The 25,315-nt window shown below is 26.5% G+C and overlaps 1 protein-coding gene across 1 annotated transcript in view; it reads right to left on the bottom strand.

Moving 5' to 3' along the window:
* LOC119670410 overlaps positions 1–25,315 on the bottom strand; it is a 75,302-nt gene that overhangs the window by 12,671 nt on the left and 37,316 nt on the right. The window contains exon 2 of the mRNA XM_038080657.1: positions 17,388–17,435. Within this exon, the coding sequence (XP_037936585.1) occupies positions 17,388–17,435 (48 nt within the window). The remainder of the gene's footprint in view (positions 1–17,387; positions 17,436–25,315) is intronic.

Here is a 25,315-nt window from a genome sequence, read left to right as displayed (position 1 = left end):
TTTTTGGGTTTTAAAGTGCTCCAGCAACCTCTCCAAATGTCTGTCCATATGAATGTGTTCAGTTTGTTATATTCTTTTTTTTTGTTTTTTTGGCTAAGTTTTAGTGTAAGTGCCAGCAACAATTTGGCATATCAAATATCAGTTGACTCTTGTGTCATACAAAACAATTTGTCACAATTTCGTTTCGTTTCGTTTTTGTTATTTATGCTGTAGGAGTAAATGTATCTCAACTGCCATTCCATGCGATGTGCTATGCGATGATGTGACATTTCTGTTTCAACACTGCACACTGCATAGCTCTTAAGTAAAAGCGGTGATTTGATGTGGCTTAAGTGGCACTCTTGTAAGTCAAATTAAAGAAAAAAAGTCATTTTTCAATATACATATTCCAAAAAAAAAATATATATTTTAGTTTTGTTGAACTTATCTTAAATTTGTCAACAGTTGCATTTATATGACACACATGTTGAACTAAGTCCAATTCATTTCTTAACAAAAGTAGCACATTTCTAACACATCTTATATATTATATGCTTGAGATACATTGTACATAATGGAAAATATAATTGCTTGAGTGCATTGAAATGCAAAAGATTGTTAAAATAACATAAAATTTTAATTAAACGAAGTTTGGAAAAAGGATGCACTTAAGTGCTGTTTGGACATGTGTGCTACATGGTGTGGCTATTGTTTTAAGAATCCTCCAGCACACTTTTGTAGATTTAAGTTTTTGTGCTAAAATGTTGTTTTTCCCCCGTATATGTGCTATACTTGTTATAATTTAGTGTATTAAGAAATCGACAGAGTGCAGCATTGTGAGTGAAGTAGTAGTTTTAAATAGCCTGCGGGCTTAAGTGGCAAACAATGCCAAGAATATTTTGTGAAATTTTTATTTAAAAATAAAATTTCATATCATCTTAAGTACATTTATTTTAATTTAATTGAATTAAAAATAAACAGAAAAACAAATTTTTATTTAATTGCTGCACTTATGCCTTTAAGTAGTCGTCTGTGCCTCCCAACATTTGCTTTGTATCAGTTTCAGTTTGGAAGGCAGGCAGGCAGGCAGGCAGTCAACATTTAAAAAAATAATTTTTATCTCAATTTGCTGCCATTTTAAACTGATTGACAGTACATCAATATAATCAATGTGTATCTCAGCAGCGTTCATATACTACTACTCCAAAGAAAGTTTTGTTCACATATTTTTTTTTCTTCTTGGATATTATTTTTTTTATTTTGCTTACACTTAAAAATCCATTTGCATTTGTTTATTTCTTGCCAAAGCATATTTTACTTTATAAAAAGTTGTAGAATCTTTTTCATTTCATTTCCATTCAAATCTTTTACTCTGCTTTTCTTTTATTGATCACTTATTTAGCTTTTTTTCTGCTTTTGTCTTATGTATCTTGTATCTTGTGTATATTATGTTTATTTTTTTCCCATCTCTTTTTTTTTTTTTTCATTTTTGTTTGTACTACTGCAAATGGAATTGAATTCATCTCTTGTTGTGTTTGACTATGCTGCACGTATCTTCATATCTGCAGATACTTTACTCGTATATCGTGTAGTTTGTTTATTGTTTTTATGCATCATTTCAAAAATTGAAATCTTTATTTTGTCTTGTTTTAATTTTGTTGCTTATTGGGAAACTGTTGGTACTCTGTGAGCGCCCCCATTAATACAGGATCAATAAATATGTCAAAGTGACATGTACTCACTCATTCGTACAATACTGCACACACCAGGCCAACAGGCAAGTGTACTTATCAAACAAACCTCTTGAGCAATATCCACTCTGTGTACATTAGATTTTTATTGGTGTTAAACCATACAACATATATCCACACACCCCACCATGTAGCAAACATAAAGGAAAATATTAATATAAACGAAAGTGATTTGATTTTATTTGAATAATATTTACATATCTATTTTTTTTTTGTTTTTAATTTAAAAATTTTCTTATATTTTTTTTTAATCCATAAAAGTTTTTTTTTGTTTGATTATGTAGTTATCAATAGTTGAGCAGATAACAGATATGGGAAAAATTGCTTATTGTAATGTATGAGTTTGCAAAATACTTATTTATTGTAAATCATAGCGACATCTATCAGTTGGAACTTAAAGTGCGTTTATACAATAACAATTAACACGTTAAATGTGCAGTAACATATAACACTTAGTTATATTTCATACAAAATGTATTAACCAGGGTTGTTATTTGTAAGTGTAAGCAGTGCATAAGCAGTTATGAAGTTACACATACTGCTATTTAGTATAGAATTGAATATAAATTAACTTTGCAGTAATAGCGATTGTTACAAGTGTTAAGTTGTAAGCACAATTTTATATCACAATATAAAGTTTAGAACACGTAACAAATAACTAACTTATTCTATACCTAAAGTCTAAAAAAAAGTATTATCAGTATAGACTTCACTCTTCGTTTATTTAGCCCTAAGTGGGCACTCAATCGCATTCAACTCTGAATTATAAAAATAAAAATCATAATATAACTAAAGAGCACATTACTCTAAGCTTAAAACAAGTCATGTTTTTTAGTTTCTAATAATAGATTTTATAATTATAATAATTTAATTATATTCAAATATAATTTTTATAAATTTAATTATAATTATAATAATTTAATTATAATAATTTAATTATAAATTAACTAAAATTGTTTTTGTTTTTTCACTTCTATTCACTTCTTTTAAATAATTTCTTTTTGTTGTAATACAGGTAAGTTTTGACAAAAAAAATTTACATTAAATAATTTAATTATGTTTATACTACAATTATAAAAATTTAATTATAATTATTAATTTAATTATAATAACTTAATCATAATTTCTAAACACATCACGTTTTTTCTTGTTAACATTTATCTTAGAGGTATTATAATTCTCACTAACTAAAGCTATAATTTGATGTATAGCAAGTTGGATTAACACTAGTTTCCAATATAACTTTAATAATATCGTAACTTCTTGAAATTTTGTTTTGCCATCTAAACTGTATGCAAACAATTAAATGATAACGACTATTTTACAAATTACTTGCTGTATCTATACTATGTAATATTACTACAGAAATTAAATGGCAAATTATATGATAATAACCTTATTTAGCAGATTTGGTATTAGTATTTTTTGATCAGAAAAAGAGATGGTGTCTCTTGTAAATAGTATTTTGTATAATTTTGCACAATATTCTTCTATATATAGCTTACTCAACTCAAAATATATTGCAAATAAAAAAAATATTCAATATATTTATAAGGACTGGTGCCAATACCTTCTCAAACTATAGCATTGTTAAAGGCAAAGATATAATATTTTACAAATAGGTAGTGCTAATGAAATGGATCGGCGTTTCAGACACTTTGATAATTGAGAGGGTTAAATAGTTGAAGTATTGTTAAGACAAGGAGTAGTTAAGACAAGTTAATGAGATACAAGAAGACTGTGTCGAAAAAACAATATGATATTCAAGAATCTATCTATGTTATGTGTAGAAATTTTCTTCTATATTTGCACCGATTAGTATTTATACAGTTTGATATATCTATACAGACATATAACAAACCTAACGATACAATACTTGCAAATAACAACCATAAAAAATGCTCACACTAAATCCTAAAATACCTAGTATACATTAAAAATTTAAGGCTCCTTGCTGAAGGAGTCTAAAATATGCATTCACGTTTCATATTTACTCTAAGAGCAGCTGCAACTAGAAATTTGCGTAAAGCATGTGAAAAAAGAGAGGCAGCAATAATGCAAAAATGTTTGTATTAACTTTTCTATAATAAAAGAGAGTGTGAAAACAACAAACACATAAACAACAGTAATACCTTCAGCAGATTGAGTAGTTAATGAGCATTAATTTGCTTAGTATGAAGTGGTTATAATATCTTTAGTTGTACTGAGTGTCGATTCTATTGTATGAGAAATGTAATAACTAATAATTTTAATAATTAATGAACTTAATAATTAGTCAATATAATAATTATTTTTTTCCTTGATTTAGATTACTATGAATTTTAGGAATTGTTTACCTATTTTAATCAAAATATCTTAAGTTAATAAAATTAGTAGCTTTAGAAGTTTAAATTTATTAACTAAGAACATGCATAACTTAAGTATATGTTATATGATTCAATTAGTTAATTAAAGTTTCTACTGATATTTTTTTTTACTAAAAAGTTTAATGACTTCTTAGTTTAAGAGTTAGATTACTATAAATACATAAAAGTATCATTTATAGTACAGAAGGGTCAATTGTGATTGAGTTATAGGACACTCAGTGCATTCTTTTTGGCGCCAGTATGCCTAAAACCATCACACATAAATCTTTCTAAGTCTATCTCAGTGTTGTCAACTTATATCGATAAGAAATTTTAAAATGTGCAGCTCAATAGAAAAATTCATAAGATAGATACTTATATTATCTTTTGGGGGTACTGAAATGATTGAATATTCAACATATTTTTCATTTTCCTCTTTTGGATACTTTTATTTTTAATTTTTTCTAAATGTTATAGCTTAATAGTGTACACATTTTTGGTTCACCACAAATCAATCGAGCTATACTTAGCTTAGCTGCAGTAATTAGTAATTTTTTTTCAACACTTTTATTATCGTGAATATTTTGGAAAATTATTTTAAAGAAAATTTTCAGATGTTTTCACTTAAATGCAATAAAATCATTTGTACGTCACTCAACAATTTCATTACAATTCTTCAGTTTTTCCCAAAGATATTTTTGAGAAAGATACTCGTCGTACTACTAAATTAATACCAGATGATACCCTTACCTCCCTGCACTGTTGTAAGAATTTTCCTATTTAGAAAGAAATATTTTCCTTTTTTTTTTTTTTTTGAATTTTTCTAATTACTTTTCATTTGTGTGTGGTATAAACAGAATTTGTATCTGTTGCTGTGCTGTGTTTGCGGGGTGCGCTAAGTAAACGTACTTTAATTACTTTCTAAGTGTGAAAAAATTTGTTGATAATTTGAGCATTGATGGATTTGCATGTCAAATATTTGCCCAATATGTAGTATGAGAGTTTTGGTAATGGAAAAGGATAGTATGAGTATGTACACCAAAAGTATCTGTATCTGTAGCTGTGTATCTGAGTTTCTTTGAATGTTGCTGATAGCGGCGTTTGTTGCTGCTATGGTTTAATATTGACAGTTAGCTGTCAGTAAAGCAATGAAATTTGTGGGAATCTTTCAGAAGATTTATGATGTCTGAATTTTCTAAAATAATTCATTGCGCTATTTTGCTTTAAATATTCTGTATGTAGATATCGTCTCTTTCTGTTTACCTTAAGTTGCAAGTACTTACTTAGCGTAAAACCAAATGAAATTGTTTTGATTTTTTTTTTTTTTGCTTTAATGTGGTGTGTAAAACGCGTTCTCATTACAAATTCTCGTCATATATTGCAATGTAATCATTATCGCATTTTTTTTTTCTTTCCTATTTTTTCACTTTTTATTCTTTTGTGGAATTGGTTTTTTTTTGTTTTTTTTTTTTTTGTTTAGGGAAGTAAAAGTTCTTTTGTAAATATTTGTGCTTTGTGACAAAATAATGCGATACGCATTTCTATGAACGAACGAGTATATTAAAATTGATAAACGGTATTAGCTAATGTCATACACATAGAGCTAAGGCACACAAGTATCTATCTACAAATATCTATCTACAAATATATTAAAATACTTTTGCGGCGAGGTTTATGTTATGTTATCAGGCTTAACTGTGAGCTAAGCCTTCATACGCGTACATCCATGTCAGGCACTGTGATTTGGTTTGGAAGTAAGAATATTGCTGCATTATTTTGTTGACAAATGAATTTTGTAAAAAAAGTCACGCGCCATTATTTTCCTTATTTTTTTTTCAATATGAAACAAAACAAAAAATAATTTTTTTTTGTATATATATTTATTATGCCCATGTTAGGGTCTAGATACGTATGTGCTCATACATTTATGTATATTGAGCTTATATAGCGCATATAAAATTCAAATAAAAACATTTTTAATTTCTTACTGAAATCATGTTTCTCTTGTATTTGCTTTTATTATCATTTTTACTGTTTTTCCAATGCTGTTGTTGTTAATTTTGTGAATTTAATTTATGAGTAGCATAATTAAGTCTATTTTCCACTTTATATAGAATCTATCTATCGCTTGTGGTACAATAAAAGCATATCTTATCTGAAATACTCATAATTACAACTATGCATGACATGCAACCGTGTGCAGGAAGGCTTCTGCTGTGACTTATTGATTTAAATGCAACTATTACTCTTTGATATTTTTGTAAAGACATTCTATGAGATATAGTAGAGCAAGTCTCCACCTTAATGGCAAATTAAGAGTCGATAGTTAAAAGTGTTAAAATTATTGTTTTAAGTTTTAAACTAAAATCGAATAATTGCATTATTATTCCATATCATAATCGCCAGTATTATATCACACCCGGCTGGAACAATCAGGTGCACCTAATAGGTATTCCGGGACATGCTGGTACCCAAGGCATTGAAATGGCAGACAAACTTGCAAGAAGAGGCGGCACAGCCTTAAGAATGATAGGCTCAAAACCATTCTGTGGTCTAGAGAAAGGAACTCTATTCATTCTTATGAATGGCGCAGAGGAAAAAGACAGAGAACTCTATTGGGAAAGGCTTTTAAGAACTTACAACAATCAAAAAATAACCTGAGAATTATAACGGGTTTATCGACCGGTCACTGTAGACTGAATAATCACCAATCGAAGTTAGAAATTCAATCCAATTCTATGGATATAAAAAAAAAAAGATATTGTGTACTTGGTAATCTAAATTCGCATATAACCTGTTTCAATTAAGATTGTTTATTCTACAAAACATTCGCCCTTTTTGATATACTTAAGAAGTAACTCCAATTATTTTTTTATATATTGAATTTTTTCTTGAAATTTTTTTTTTTATTTTTAATTGAACCAAAGCAACTGTCAACTTGTTATCACAGCACGATTCACTTCGCTATTATATTGACAAGTGTTAATCCAACTACTTTAACCATATCTTGAACTGTCGTGAACGAATGTTAGGAGGGTGCGTCCGCACTGCAGCAGGTAATTCGTAATTCCTGAAATTTATAACTTTTTTTCGTGTACACAAACAAAAAAAAATATAAAAAAGAAAAAAGAATTCCTCTACAACTTCTTTACAATTTCACCAGTTAAATTTAAACTATAAAACCTTTTTCTATTTGCTAGCTATTTGCTGCCTTAGCTGTTAGCGTCGTACTGCACTAGTAAAAACGATATCAATTTTATTTTACCATTTAAACTTTATTTTAGACATTTTTTTCTATTTTTTTGTATTTTTAATGTATTATATTATATTCGATTAAAATCTTTAAATCGAAATTGATTTTGCTTTTGCTGTCCCCTGTGTGTAAGGGCGCATTACTACTGGCTTTCTCCGTTCGCTCCGTTTGCCACTATTGAGTATCATTGAATCGTCTTCCTCTTTGTACGGGTATCTTACATATTCTCGTATATTTCAAACAAATCTAAATCTATTTTCGTTGGTTTTAGATACTGAAGGCTGATAGTGGATTTTGATTTTATGTTCAATAAAATTTCTTAGAAAAATACGTGCACTATTATAAGGCAAGTAGAAAAATACGCTATATGTGCTCTGCTCTACTATGCTATTCTAGCTGGCTTTCCTGTCCAGTAACTTGATATTTTCTTTATAATTTCCTCTTTTTGTCTTTTAAATATATTAAAATATTTAATTTTATTTTGAGTTTTTTATGCATTTTTTATTTGTCTAGCTTTTGTTTCAATTTTGGTGAATATAAATTCTATATCGAACTCTACCCAATTTCTTTGTCATTTCTATCTACTTTTGTAATTGGTTGTAGTACATTTAGATAGTTTACGTTTTCTTCAGGATTTCTTTGAGGATAATATTGCATGATATTAGGAAATACTTATATTTAGAAAACATTCCTCTTCTCGTTTAGAATCAAGTTTTCTTTTGTGAAGCTCGTAGTACAAAAAGTGAATTGTATTTAATATGCAAATGTGATATTAATATAAATTAAATCGACTTACAAAAAAAAAAAAAACGAAGTAAAAAAAAAAATAAATTACAAAAATTTTTTATTTGATTTTTAAAGTCAGTTATGACGAAAAAAAACTGTCTTCTTAATAGAATTTATTTTTTCTATTAATTAATTAAAATTAATAAAATTAATAAAATTAATAAAATTTTGTTGTTACAATTCACTACTGTTCGAAAACTCCTCTCATATAAGGTTATGTTTAATTGTGAATCCATATGTTACATTGGCATATACCCCGCTCTTGTGCCTTTTTCTAACGATTTCAAATATTTCTATATAAAGAGGATTTATGGTTCATGCATACCTGATTCACGAGTTACCACCTACATTACTTCAATAACTAAATTTTATATGAGAATTTTGTGAGGCTTCAGTTATCACTTTCCATTGGTTCTTTGGGGGTTTAACAAATTTGCCAAGAGTTAAAACTCTGGTCTTTACTGAAGGTAAGCATCTGAAGAATAAATTTCAGCTTGATAATTTTTATTCTTTCTCTTAACACATGCCTTAAAGATCGTTAGTCAAAAATTTAACTTTCAATGTTTACCTACCTATTAAGCTATGGAAGATAGTTTAATAGGCTATTAAAAGGAAGACAAGATTAAAGATCACAGTCGTACTTCAGTTAGTTAGTTTTCTAGTTCTAACTCCGTTTATGACTAGCTGTGTTTAGTCTTCTTACTGAAAGTGGTTTTATTATAGTACTTAGTTTGTGTTTCTTTTTTTAAATTGATCATTTCTATGTTATATCTCATGTAATATCTAATTTATGTGATTATTTTTTTTAAATATATTTTTTTATTATTTTTTTTTTTAATAAATTTTCTTTTGTTATTTAGAATATATTTTTAATGTATAAACGTATAGAAAAATTATTTAAATTGATTCCAAGCGTATTTTATATAGTAAGATAACGATTCTATTTATCTGTACTTATAATACAAGAAGATATCCTTGTTTTTTATAGTTTTGTATGTATGTTTGTTGTGCTTTAGTTTTTAGATATTCAACTATAAATGTATTCAATGTTATCCCTTAGGGAACATTGTTTCCATTTTAACTATAATATTTTTTTTTATTTTTGTTGTTATTATTCCCTTTAGGGAATTTGCTTTAATACGGGGGAGGTTTCTATAATAACAAATGTTTCTATTGTGCAATATAGTGTATACATTTAATGTACAAAACAATGATATATGCCTTATGCATATGTATATGTTCATAAATATGCATTTACAACGACTTATATACCTAAAAGATTTTCGCTTTTGTTGTGATTTAAGCTGAAAATTACTTTATAGTTGCATTTTAACAATTCTATGTATATGCATGAGTGGCTACATAATATGAAAACGTGTGTACTCAAGTGTCAGGATTGCACATCGCATCGCATGGCATCGCATTGTATCCTTTTGCTTTTGCTCCACAATATTTAAATTGTGTACAGCACTGAACTTAAAAATTCCTTGTTTTATTATTTTTTTCTTTTTTTGTTTACTTTTTGTACTGAGAGAGAATTATTCTTGTTGCATATTGAAAAATTGCATTATATATGCAAGTTGGTTGCTTTTTGCAACACTGGCTTCCCTCTGCCATTGTAATAGCAAATGAATCAATGAATTGATGTCACTAGTAAAATTGCACAACACAGCTTCGCGTTGTGATATGTGCAGATATATGACAAGATTTCTCTCAAATATAACAAATATACTTTAAAAAAATGTAGATATATATATAATATATATGCAAAAAATGAGGTATTTTCTTTTCATGACTTCCCTGCACTTTGTTTTGAAGGTACACCACCGTAGTGTGTAGGTGTGTTTCTGTGGCACAGTGTTTGCATTTCAATAGGTCTTTGTGTGCTTTATCGATAAATTTTCAATTGACCCACATTTTTCACTTTTTGCTTTCCACAAAATCCCAACTTTTTTTTTGGTAATTTCCCTGCTTTTTATTTTATTTTTTTTTTGTAAGATTTGTGCAATTTTATGCTGCCATTTCTGTTCCAATAGTTCGCAGTAAAATTATTAAAAACAAATAAAAAAAAAAAGTATATTAAATGAAAAACATTAAATGCATATTTTATTGAAGACCAAATACGAATTACACTCTACGGTGCATAAGATACACAATGCCAAATGTACAATAGACTTTCGTTTGGTACGAATATCTATGATTTGTGAGGCCTTCATGCGAATGGCAAAAGCAGGGTTGACTATTGACTGTGGCAGGCAGGCAGGCAGGCATATTTTTGACAGCGAAAGCATTTATCTTTTTTTGTTTCCTGTGAACTATTTTTTTCACTTCTTACTCCATTTCTTTTTGGCTTAAAAAACGAATTTATATTAAATTTATTTTTCTTACTTTTTTCCAAAAGGCCGGAAAAATAGTTCACTGTGCTTTTAAAGCAGAAATTTGTTGGTTTATTGTAGTTTTTTGTTTTGAATCACTTTCATGTAGAATACTACTATTTTATATGTGTGCATTTCTCCGATTGCTCAGCAATAAATTGCATTTACGAGTCTGTTTTTCTCCGTAAAAACTGAATTGTTCTGAATTGGTTTTTCGTTAAAAGGCAATGGTAATGCAATGCAGCGCAGATACTTTTATGGTAAAAACTTACTTAGCTAAAAATGTGGAAAATATTGCATGTTGCCAAATACATATTCCTAAATGCAAAATTTACAATATATAAAAATTGGCAAAACTAATAAACTTAAACAAAATGGTTTGTTTATTACGAGTATAAGCAATAAAACTAGCAAAACATCAAAAGCAGAAAAAAAAATAAGGTTAATTAAGTTGATTTAGTTATTGACTGATTGTGCTCTTCTTTCCGGCTAATGCAACAAAATTATTTCATTAAATAAATAAAAGCTGCCAAATACAAATAAAATAAAATTTTATGATATTTTTGGTTTCATTTTATTTACAAAATAAATTATTGTTAAAATTAAAATTGAAAAAATTGTAAAAATTGTGAAAGAAAAAAGAAATATATATAGTTCAACGCTTATTTGGGTCACTTTTTAATTAGCACCAAAAGAGCAAATACGTATAAACATAAAAGAATTTGTAATGAAAACAAGTGAAAGATGTAACCCACTCAGGGTCGGCCGGGCATAAAACGCTCCAGCAGCCTATCAAATTAATTAGCACTTTTTTTGGCACTTATTAAATTGTGTAAGTGTAGATGTTTTAACTGAGGGACGTAGCAAAGTAATATCTTTTGTATTAAAAAAACAAATATTACTAAATTTAAAAAAAATTGTAGAAAAAGGCAAGAAAATAAATATTTTTCCATAATTTGGGGAAAATAAAGTATAATTTTTTATTGGCCCATGCCACACTTGAGTAAAATTGAGGATTAAAATTAGTTTTTATAACAGTTTTCGAACAGTTTACTGAATTTAGTGGATTGAAATATCACTCATGCTTTACTGTTGTGTAAAACTTGATGATATCAAATATGCACAATACTTTTCTTCTGTCATGCCTTGATATATACTTTTTATATTTATATAGGCTTTTAATAAGTAATGTCAGAACAGAACAATGTATGTTAAAATAAATGTATGTTAAATTTATACTAGTCCTGAATAAATACCTTGTTAAAGCAAAATTATTCAATTTTTTATATTGTATATATGAGATATAAAATAAATGTTCCCGTTAATTACTCTTAATTATGACATTTTCGATTTTTAAATTTATGGTATATTCTATTTAGATTGATCAAAGTTTGTTGCCCAATTGAACGTCTTTAGACTTATCTAATTTTTTTTTTGTTGTAATTATATTTTTCATAAATACATATATCGAATCAAAACACTTTACCTGTTAAGTCATATGAAACAGTTGTTAATTTCAGAGTAATCTTGCTACTCTGAAATGTTATACATTAATCTCAAGTGTTATACAGATTTACCAATCGAAAATGCCATTACTAAACAAAAATGAAAATTATAATTAAGATAAGAACTAAATTGAAAATGTTACGATACATTTATTAATCGAAAACGGCATTAATATCCATAAAACTATATGCTATATAATTAAATATATTTAAAAAAATAACATTAAATAATTTTTTTGAAAGTATATTATGTTATTAAAATTTTAGTACGAGAAAAAATATACATATAATAAATGTGTGATAATTTAACCCGGTTTAACATCCCTGTTGCATATAAAAAATATACTTAAAACAGTTAGTTACTTAAGCATATTTTTAGCTTTTAAACATATTCTGTTTTTTTTTTAACAAAATGGTAGGGTGAAGCTATTTAAAGTATAAAAATTAAATTTTTTTTTTTCGTATTATGCGATTCAATGATCAAAGGTGTCAAACAAATGTCGCAGTGATACACTGACATGTCAAGCATTGATTTAACTTTTTATATGGATCAATTTTTTATATTGAGCAGTACGTATATACATATATGTGGTAATAAATTTTTTGAAACCAGAAACAAAAACAATTTAACAACAATTTAAAATTTGCCTTCAATAATATATAAAATATATTTTGTTGGTTGTGGTTGTTTTTGTTGTTGTTGGCAGTTAGGTGCATTGACATAAAAATCCAACCACAATGACTGCAACAAAATGAAATGCATGCTTTGCAATGAAATGAAATAAAATACACTGAAGCACGCAAGTGGGTTGGTCAAGCAACAATTGCTGCTGCCATGGCACTTGGCTTGGTTGACAATAACTGCATAACTGCAACATGCAGTAGAATGGTAGAATGGTGATGGTGCGGTGCAATGACAAAATTGTAAAATGACGTTTGCACTAATAAAATGGCAACTGAACTTAAAACTGAGTTGAATAGCATACTACCGAGAAGGTAAAAATAAATGAACAAATACAAATACAACTATATATGAAAAAAAAAGGATAAAATGCACGCATAGCTACACTGACACACACACACACATCCATTATATAGAGATTTACTAGAGAATTTATACCTCAAAAAAAAAAGAAAAATTGTATAAATTAAAATGAAATCAAAAAAGCTGTGTAAAGCCTTAAGCAGTGGTGAAATAAAACCGGGCTCATTGTCTTTTCCAAGGAAGCAAGTTGTTTTTTTTTTATTTTTTGTTTTTGTTTTCTTGCATGTGTATGTCATAGTGATATTATGGAAGCCAATGCGGCATTTGACATACGTCATAACACAACAAAACCTGCAACGTTTTACTGTGCCTTTAAAATGCCTTAACTCATTTCAGAAAAGTAATGAAATTCAATACGATTTTTTTCGCTTTGACAAAATAAAATAAAAGGAACACTAAAGTGTATCTACAAGATAAAAACGTAAATGAGTGCAAAAAGCGTAGCATTAAGGAAATGCTCATATACACAAAAAACAAGAACAAAAACAAAAAAAAAAAGAATTATAAAATATTTAAACCAAAACTGAAGATGAGTGAAGAAAACTCTATAAGCTGCCTGAAATGGAGGTTAAGCGTAGTGTATACGTCTGGAGTGTTAGAGTAGCATACCCAGTAGCAGCAAAGCAAGAGTTGCAACTCGAAGTTGCAGTAGTAGTGGCAAGTGGACACTTTGTTAGGCGCGATTGCTATAGTGTACCTACACGCTTGAGTTAAGCCGACAATACTGATATATATACCACAAAGTACTGAACTACTAGCAAACATTTAACCAACTAACCAACCAACAAAACAGCTAACTAGCCGGGAAGTAAGGCAAGTAGAGTTAGTTTGCCCAACAAGCACTGGCAGCGTTTATGCTTACTGCCTTAGTAAACGTCACTGCTTTTGCCTTTACTGCATGCATATGCGGCTTAAGTGTTTAAAGCTTTGAAGTTTTTTTTCTGTTTTTTTTATTTACTTCTCATACATAATTTCACTTGGTCTTTGTAAAATTTTTTTTGTAAGTGCATTACTTTTCCGTTGTTGTTGTGTTGTTTTTATAATTATCGTTTTTAAACCCTTCAAAACGTTATTACACACAATACAAATGCGGGGATGTCATATCTACTCATACTTTGTAAAGCGCGCACATATGTTTGCAGTTCCTTTACTTCTTCCAGTGTTGAAAGTTGTTGCAACAATACAAGTGTCAATTGTCGCTTACCACGGTTCGGTAAGCCAACTACACAGCAACAACAACAAATGCTATTTCGCTGCTTATTTTAAGGTTTATTGCTTTTTTTAAGTATCAAAAAAAGTGTAATGAAATTGATACGAAACTGACACACACTTACACCGTGCAAAACTTTGAAGTTGAGTTGAGTTGCTTTTATATGTTTATATATGTGTATGTGTGTTGAATGTCCTTTATTTACTCCTTTTTTTGTGTGTGCTTTATTTGCTTTGCTTTGCCGCTGGCATTTGCAGTTACCATTAAGTTGGTATTTAATATTTTTAATTAGTTTAATTAAACAAGACAAAGTGCTACACAGCAACACTGGCTGCATTTGCAATGATTTTAATTAAGTGTATGTTAAATTGTAGCTATTGTCCTTACAAACCCTACAAACTTACAACTGACAACTAGCAACTGCTACCCAAAAATTTATAAATATAAAACGTATTTGCAGAGAAGAGAAGAAATAAAAATGCTACTATTGTAGTAAATAGCAACTTTACTAAGTAGCATAGACAATACCAATTCTTTTGTATCTTTTCTACTACTTAGTAATATTTTTTTACTATTCTTTTTAGTGCTTCTAATAACTATTCAGTGTTGTTATTGTTTTTTTTTTGTGCTTTGGCTTTAAATGCAATATTGTTGCAAAAAATGACGTGTATAAAATTAGTAGTAAAAAGAAATGTAACATAAGGCAAGGTTTTAAGTTAAATTTCCAGGAAAAATGGTAGGTAATTTGAAGTTGCTTAAAACGGAAGCTAAAATTTTAAGCGGGAAATAGTGGGCGTTATAGAGTAGTTGCAACTAATTTAATTAATAATGTAAAAATGTTTATGTTAGCACAACATATACATGCAATATAATTTGTAGTTAGTTAACTTAGGTAAGCTTAGCCAGTGGAGGGTATTTAAATATCACTTAAAATGCATGTAATAAGGTTACTTTAGTAGCTGTTATGTGAAGCATTTGAGAAGAAAAAATTTTAAAAATTTTTTAATATAAATGGTAATATAGGTAAGTACTTGCACGATTTAAGCACGCAATAGTGACCAACTGTAGGTATTGAGTTTATGAAAAAAAAGAAAGTGTTGCAAAAGAAACAAAAAAGCAAAAAACATAATTTTTTTTTTGTATATATAATATATATAATTTATTGTTCTAATGACTAAATTTATTTTTAATATACTTCTGAACGAGCGAAATGATCAATTGCTTAAATAAGACAAAATTTCTTGAATTATTTGAAAAAAAATATTTTTGTTTTGCCAGCAATTTTTCGACTAGTCTAGAATTATACGAAGATGATACGAAGACTATATGAAGGTGACTAATGAGTATAGTCGAAATATTAGTTGATATAAAATATTTTTATTTAAAAAAATTTTTATAGGCTGTGTATTAAACTAATAAATTAGCTCGGAAAAATATACATAAATAATATATATTAGGATATATTATTATTTATATTTATTTTTGAATATTGTAAAATTGTCAAGCGAATTATTTTTTAAAATTAACTATTTTCCTAACAATAAACGAAAAAATGTCATTAATTTAACCTGAGAAACTAATTTAAAGTTTTAATAGAAAAACCATTTTTGCTAAGAAGCGAAATATGAAATTCTCTTTAATAATCTATTATAATGTGAGTATTTGGTCATAACGCACTGTGACAAAAAACAACAAGTCTCTTGTTAAAGTCTCTAATTTGTATGTAAAACAACAATAATACTCTTTTGGTCTAACAGACTAGTTATGAAGTTTCTAGTATGTTACACTAAGAGATTGCAGAAAAAAATGTTACCAAAGCGTTAAGCGATCTGTTGTGAACCTTTATTGATAATTTTAACGAATATTTCAATCATATGTCAAAAGAATGTATAAAAAAATTTAAAGAAATTTAAAAAGTATTAAAAATCTGAGAATTGTGGACAATAAATAATTTAAAAATTTACAAACAATTTTTAGAAACATGAAAGTGTAATTAAATGGATATCTCATTTTTTTATTTGTTAATTGCAAACATTGTGAAAACAAATGTCTGACAGATTGCAACAATATGCCGCAAGAGACTTCAGCAAGAGACCTGTTGTTTTTTTGCTGCACTTTAAGGATTTTCTAATTTGAGTGTTGCTATTCTTAACTATAAAAACTATAACAATTTAAAGCTCATATTAAAAATATGTTATCTTATGAACATTAAAATAAAACAACTATCAATAAAAATATTTTTATTGTAAGTATATACTATGGAGTGAAGGGTGAGAGGGGGTGGGTACATGCTAACAATACTTTTGTTAAATATTTTTATTTATTTTGCATTTGTAAATTTTTATTACAAATAAATATTTTTTGATTTCAATAACATTTTATTTAATTCATAAACATTTGGCAATACTGCGGGTAGTTAAATGCAGGAATTTATTTAAAAAGCTTTCATATAAAAAATGTTGTTATATTTCTATATAAATATTTAAATGCTTTATATATTATGCAAAATACTGTAGTATTAATACTTAATATTAAAAGTCTTTTTGTGAGTATTTTTCTTTTTTGTTAAAATTTTATGCAAATCTATATGGTAGTTTCAATAAATATTTAATTGTGTATACATATTGTATATATATTGTGTGCATTAAATAAATTTTTAAAATAACAAATAATTAATAGAGTAAAACAAATAACTTAAAATTAATATTAATAAATTTAAAATTAATATAAATAAAAAACAAAAGAACAGAATAAGTAATATTTACGCACAGTTGAACCAATTATTTAAAATTAACAGTTATAGGATTTTTACTATAAAAACCTAACTGTTTTTTTTTGTTTGTTTTTCTCAGGCCGAATTATTTATTAATTATTTAATTTTAATTTGTAATAAAAAGTAGTGGTACTAGGTTATAAAAAACAGCCAACTCTTCAATTTAAATGGCAACTAAAAGTGCAGTAACTTTTCATTAATAAAGTTCAGATATTATAGAATTTTTCTATTACTTATTCTTTCTAAAATAATAATTATTAATTATAAATGTAAATTAATATTTTTTATATTCTCATAAACATTATAAAAGCCAATAAAGCATATATGTAAAAATATTCAATTCATATTTTATAATTTAAACTTACATTCTTGCAATCCTCGAAATCCATGCAGTGATGCCAATCTTGCACAAACTGTAAAAAATATAAAAAGAAAATAATTATTATTAAAATTCAAAACAATTTTATTGAACAATCAAATTAAATATGTTAAAATCAATATAAATATATATAAATAGTCGATTATTATGTATACCTAACAAAGCTATACTTATAACTATTTATGATTACCGCTGTCTATTTTTAATAAAAATATTTTATAGCCCACTGTCGGTATTAAAAACAAAGATTCTATAAAATTAACAAGAAATAAATATTTTTCAAGAAAAAAATTTTTTTTTAAGTATAAAGAAATGTACTTTTTAATAATAAAAAAAAAACATAATATAAGAATGAAGAGAACCTTTTTATATGAAATTTATGATTTTTTAATTTATGGATTTTTAATTTATAACTTCTGCTGCACATTAAAAAACAACTTAATCGGAGAACAAAAAGTGTTATAGGCAAATGCTTAACTAGTTAGTGTTGCTACTAACTTGTTAATTTATTTTATATATATTTTTTAATAACCGGAAGCACTTCAACTACGCCAAGAAGAAGCAGATACAACCGTTACTCAAACGGCGCGGCGATAGCACCTGAGCGCTTTATGGGACCCAACCAACTGCTGACTCTTCTGTTGAGCTCGCGTGCCTTACACGTTATCGTAAAAAAATGCTCATTTCTAGACAAGAACTAAACAAAAAAATAAAAAATATATAAAAATTCTATGCAACAAAAAATAAAATAACTACAAACGTACTTAAAAAACTAAATAAAAAAAGCATAAAAATAAAAAATAAAAAGTAGTAAAGTTGTAAAAGCTGGAAAAAAAGTACGCGTATGTGCCTCATTAAATTCAATAAACAAAAAACTATTGAAAAAAATTGTTTGTACAGAAAACAACTTAATTAAATGCATTTTCCAACTTTTCCAACTGTAATTTTATTGCTTATTAGACGCCGCCACTGTTGACTCTGCCGTTGAGTTGACGACGATGATATGTTGGCATGCACTTTCCCAACTATGCACTACATTTGCTTCTGAGTGCATACTTGATTGCAGAGAAAAGTTTAAGTGCGCTATACTCTCTTTTAGCAAAATTAAGTTTTCTTTCAGTTTGCAACAATTTGGTATTTGGTATTGAGTGCTTTTAACAATAATTTGCTGATTGACATGGTTAAAAACTTTGAAGTTGAGTAGAGTACCTTTTATAGTAGGCAAAAACAAAAAAAAAAGAAATAGTAAAGTTTCTTTGCTATAAAAGTCATCAAAGATATATGTGAGAAAAGTTCGTTGTTTGCTTTTCAAGCGTAGAAAAGTTAAAGGAAATTCTAGCAAATCAAGAGTCTTGTATATTGGATTTTTTTTTCAAAAATCTGACAATGTATTATAATGTATTATTAATAGTTAGTGAACCAAACTGCTGTGAAACGAAATAAACTGATATATATTTTTTCAGTTTGGTTTAGATTTTTGTTCCAGCGAGAATATCGGTCATTTCGGTTTAAGTTTTGGTTCACAACCATATTAACTATATGTTTTGTTTTAGTTTTGAAAAAAAATATTACTATACTAATATAATATTACTAATATAAATTGCGAACGTGTTGTTTTTATTTATTTTTTGTTCAGATTTTACATTTATGATATTAAATTTAAACTAATATATTTTTGTAAAGAGATATATATTATTCTTATTTTTATTGTCATCAATTCGTATTTATTTTTATTTATTTTATCTCCTTTTATTTATTTTATTTTTTTTTGTTTTTTATTTATATTTATTTTTAATTATTTATATTTATTAACGCATATCTATTTTTATTTACTTATGTTTATTTTTACACATTTGCTTATATTTATTTATATCTATTTTTATTTCTATTCATGAATATTTTTATTTATTTATTTTTGCTTATATTTATTTATATAAATTTTTTTTTTTACTTTTCAATTCAAAATTTCTCTCTTTATTGCTTATAAACATAATTGCAGCTGACGTTTTCACATATAAAGAATATTTATTTTGTTTTATTAATTTTCTTGATTGTTTTTTATTATTAATAATTTATTTGTTTTAGTTTTTATTATTCTTATTTTTTTCTTTATTTTTATTAATTTGTTTTTTTTTATTTTTGTTTATTTTTATTAATTTATTTATTTGGTTTTATTAATTTCTTTTTTATTTTATTAATTTTTTTCTCCGTAACTTTTTTAACTTTTTTTTACTTATTAATTTATTTCTTTATTTTTATTAAAATTTCTTTCTTTATTTTTTTGATTTTTGATTTCTATTAATTTTTAATTTTCTTAATATATTAATTTTTATTAATGTTATTAATATTTTGAATTTTATTAATATTTTCGTTTTTATAAATATTTTTATTTTTATTAATTTTTTTATTTTTATTAAAAATTTAATTTTTATTAATATTTTTATTTTTATAAATATTTTTATTATTATTTTTTTAATTGTTTAATATTTTTTCTATTTTATATATTCTTATTTTTTAGCTTTTTGTTTTTTATTTTATATTATTTTTAACGTTTTTTTATCATATGAATATTTTTTATTAATACTAATATGTTTTTTTTTATATATTTCTTTATGTTTTTTATTTTATATTATTTTTTATGTTTTTTTCACATATTTTTAATTATTACTTTCTAATCTGTATTTTTTTTGTTTTGTTATTAATTTCTACTCCATATTAATATAATTATTATGATATTAAAGCTGAACTAATATTTTTATCTCTAAAGCTAATATAATAATTTATTAATATTAATTAAATTTAATTTTTATGTAGTGTACTTTTGTAGTAATATAAACATAATTAGTCATAGCTTCCTATTCATAATTGCTATGACTCCGACTCCTTCGGTGGATAAGCAAAATGTGTATTTCACATTGAAGTATAAGTTTTCATTTTAATACTTTGTAAAGTTGATTATGCTCAAGTACGAGTATGAATATTAGGTGAATATATCTATAAATGCACCTGTACACATTTTGCTCTTTTTATTATATGTCAACATATTAATATACAACATAGTGTATAGTATAGTATGACTAATTCATATTTATTCCATATGTCATAATTTAACTTTACGGAAAAGGTTCACTCTTCTTATGACAACAAAACTATATGAACTTTGCAATAATTTAGAAGTGAAAGTGAAACTAATGCAAAAGAAATTGAAAAAGAAAATGCAGTTAAAAATGGTTCTACACTAATATTTACAATAAATTAAAATATAAAAAAATATGAAAAGTAATTAAAAATAAAAACAATTAAAGAAGTTATTGAAGTACAAATGGAAATTGAAAAAAAAAATTATTTTTAAACAAAATTATATATATTATATATTATATTAGTATACATTATATTATATATTTTATAATACTAATACTTTTTTTTATTAGATTTACATATTAATCTACATAATAAGAGTTTTGTTGCAAATTAATTATATTAGGGAAATACTGAGAAAATCGTTATGTGTTTAGATTCACAATATTTTTATACAATATTCATTATACAATATTAGGAAAAATGAAAGTTAATGGATGGAATGGACAAGTAAAGACTCTTAGTAGATCAGAGTTGGTTGATAGTTGTATCACCTAAAGTAAACTAAAATATATTTGAAATGTGATGATACATAAATAAAAAGCAATATTGCTTGACAGGTTTAGAGTTGGAATTAGCAAGGTTCTAAACGTAGGTAGACGAGCCATAGCTTCAAGAAGAACAGTTGAATGCGATTTGAATGACGCAAATTAAACTTGTTAACAGAGGTTCTATACTCCACTTAGAAGAAAAATATTATGTATTTTGTATATAACAATATAATATATATTTTGTACATATTATATATAATATGTATTATAAATCTGTATATCACGTTTTCAATAATAAACTATCCTGACATAGATTTTCTTTTATTAAGCTTGTTTTAACATACTGTTAACCTTGTTATTTAGCGAATTATTATAATATATGTTTGTGTTATTACTGTATATTGTTAAAAATGTTTGTTTTTGTTTTTTCAAATTAACCTCTCTTGTTTGTTTTGAAATATTTTTTCCAATTCAAAATCATTTCATTTGTAAAAAAATATAAATCAAAAGGCGAGACAATGGTAACAATAAATTCAAGTTTCAACAAGTTGAACCTAATCATAATAAATCAAACTGTTAAAACTCAAATTAAATTGTTAAATATGTATACATATCTACTAAATATAACACTATATAGATACATATATATAATGATACAGCTATGTTATGTAAAAAAACAAAAACAAACATTTGTCTATCTAAATTAACAATGGCAAAATTAGTTTTAAAGGTGACATAGCCAACGGAAAATAGTGCGGATGTGCTGAGTAAATTTAACAAGCCATAAAGTAAAATAAAATAAATTTAAAGAAATATAACAAAAAAAATAAAACCGATGATCGTGAAGCTCATCCCAAGCGTATTAAGTTGTTTCATAAAGTTTAATTTAAAATGAAACAAAAAAAAAATAATAATATAAAATATATATATACACAATGTATGTATATATATGAAGCACAAAACTCAAAGAAGCTGTTGTAAATCTAGCATGAATATTTGGAGGTCTTCACAGTTGCACTGGTACACTGGTACATCGTAAATCATTTTGTTGAGATATACACAAAAAAAAAAAACAAAACAAAAAAAATAAAAATAATTTGAAATTTAGGGGGGAAAAAATTTATTATTAAATTTAAATTAAAAGAGAGTTTTGAGAAATTAATAATAATATAAATTTATTATGAGCAATTTTATGCTCTAAAAAACTTTAGCCATATTTTGTAGAGAAAATTGTTACAATTTTCTGAAGTTTGGTATTAATTTTTTTTTGGACCATTTTGGAAAATTTTAGGTGTGGGGCGTTTTGTATGTCAATTTATGTACAAAAGTGTTTCGATTTTTTATTTCTATTTTGTTGAGATACTATTTTTAGTTAATTTTTGGTAATATACAATATATATTTAAGCCCTGTGCATATCGGAGCTTTTTTTGGTTTTTTTTTTTGTTTTTTTTTTTTTGGTGATTTATTGGGAAATAAATTTTATTCTCCTGCAAGTTTCTATTTAATTGGGTATTTTTTTATTGTTTAGTGTTAATATGCCGCTTATTTGGCTTACTAATTGGGATTAGCACAACTCTTCACAGATTTAAAGTATAAAATGTAGCATAATCTGACGCATCAAATGGGTTGGCTTAAATGCCAATTTGTTTTTTTTTTCATTTTTTTTTAAATTGAATTTTATTTCCATAGATTTTTCTTGCCTATATAGGCAATGCTTTGAAGTTGTTGACTGCCCTCGCCGATGGTGGCCGATTAAAATGTTAAGCAAAAGTTCAAAATAATTTTTGAAATAATAAAAAAAAAATTTTTTTCAAAAATAAAAATAAATTTCTATCTATTCTAAAAACAAAATGTGCCAGTATATTTTGTTGACTTGATAGTTTTTCCTTTTTTTTTGTGTTTCTTGCCTACGAAGCAAGCAGCAACTGTGTTGAAATTCTTGTATTTAAAAATATTTTCTTAATGATATTTTGAGTGTATAATTTGAATGTGAATTTATTGATTAGCTATGCTCATAAATTATTTAAATTAATTTTTTTCCGTATGTGAAATCTTTTTGAAAACGTAGAACAGCCTGCAATGCTTGAGATACGATTTTCATAATTAGAATTTTTCGTAGCTAATGAGCAAATGTGATCATACGCTGCCAAAGAATTTGCATAAATTTCACTGACACTATTGTAATGCTAAATTTAAATAAAAATAACAAACAAATTACTTATGAGTATTTGTATAATTTTGTAAATTACTTTTGAGTATTTGTTTGTATCTTTGCCCCTGCAATCGTGTTCATGACTAACAAGTAACATTCAAGGAATATCACACAAAAGCATATTTCAATTCATTTGATAACATCGGAGTTACCTAAGAAAAGAAAGCACAACACAAAAAAAAAAATTCTCAATGAAGTAATCTCACAATATTGTAGTTGCAGTAGCAGAACTAATAACCCAAATAGTTCACTAGAAGAAAAACATAAAAATAAACTAAATTAGCATAAATTCAATTACTTAACATATTTTTACAACAAGAATAAGAAGTTGAAAAAAAAAAAACACATTATATAAAAAGTATGTTATGAAAAACAAAAATAAAATAAAAACAAAAACAAAAACAAAAAAAATATTTATAACACAATTGCACAGCTGCTCGCATTCATAACCAGCAAAGATAGTAGTAAGATTTCCTGCTTTATGATATGTGTAGATGTGAATATGTAGTAACTGGCATCCGTACTCTACTCATATACAATGCACAAAAGAAATTAGGTTTTGAACTGTAGATACTGTCACATCAGTAAAGATATTTGAGCGCCCGCAGGGACACAAACATACACACGCACACACATGCATACATATCCATGATCTCAATACTCAACCCCAATAATAACAACGAGTATTTCGCTGTTGAAGTAGTGCTTGTATACAGCATAGCAGCATTACACAGAGGGTATAAATCCTTAAACATAAATATATACTTGTATTCATACAATTTTGTTACTCAACATAATACAGACAGATAGCTATACCGAGAGATAGTCAGTCAGTCAGTCAGTCACTCATAAAGTCCGTTCATAATACTTACAACAAATAAGTGAAAAATACACTGACAAGTTGTGAAAGGCAAAGCAACTGCACTCTATATAGTTAAATCTTGCCACTGAAGTTGCTTTCAGTATTTGCCTCAATACACTATAATATTATGTATACTTTGCCTACGGCATTTGCTACTGCTCCATTGGTTAATGACCTACCGCAGGGTAGGTAGCTTTTATTTTATAACAAAATATAAAATAATAAAAATTAAAAAAATTTTTTTTACTTATTACTACGCGATGACGCACTTCATAAATTCCGTACATTTACGATTCACTCTAATCCTGTAAAATACTTTGATGGTCTTAACAGCGTAACTCACAGATACTTTTGGTCATTGTATGTTAAAAATTACAACAAAAAAAAAAAAAATGAATGGCTCTGAAAAATGTGCACAATTTCCGCTGAGTGTCACTGTTACACTCACTGCTATTTGCACTCGGAGCAGTGAAGTAATGCCCTTTGACCGCCTATATATGTACCGTCGTGTGCATGTGTCATCTGTGCATGTGCATTGTTGTGCAGGAGCATTGATTAAAAGGATAATAATGACTATAATAACCATTATAGTTTGATTTTAACAAAAAAAAAATTTATTTTTGTATAAATTTTCTCAAATATAATTTTTCAAATTTTATACCTTTAATGTCATTTTAGGTGCTGTCTCTGATTTACTTTTGTTATTAGAATTTTTCTCTTTTAGATTATTTTTTTTTATTTCATTTATTACTTTTTTTGTTCATTCTCTAACTGCTAACAAAAGCTACCAGCCAAAGTCTTTTGAAATCTCACAAACAAATATTTGTTAAGAATGAAGTGTAGTCGGATGTCGACTTGACACTAGCACGAGTAAAAGTAACAACTACTACTACGCAATGGACAAAAACATCTATAGGTCCTATTATCCACTACGTTGCAGTTGCATTAAAGTTTGAATAGAACACACCTTCATTGGTACATAGCTATTTATTTTCTATCATTTAAACAGAAGTGAGGAAAAAAAAAATTAAAATTTTTTAATGCATTCGATCATAGCTTTTCAAAGAAAGTGAAAATCTTTGTTCAATGTGCAAATAAGAAGAAACTTACTTTAGAAAAGTGAAGTCATACCGACCTATAAATTACTTACATATATTTCCAAGAGGATATAGCTTACTTAAACCTTCTTAGAAAGAACTATTATAAGTTT

The sequence above is a fragment of the Teleopsis dalmanni genome, chromosome 1, assembly GCF_002237135.1.
Source record: "Teleopsis dalmanni isolate 2A chromosome 1, ASM223713v2, whole genome shotgun sequence".
Taxonomy (NCBI): domain Eukaryota; kingdom Metazoa; phylum Arthropoda; class Insecta; order Diptera; family Diopsidae; genus Teleopsis; species Teleopsis dalmanni.
This window is presented reverse-complemented; position numbering and strand designations above follow the sequence as displayed.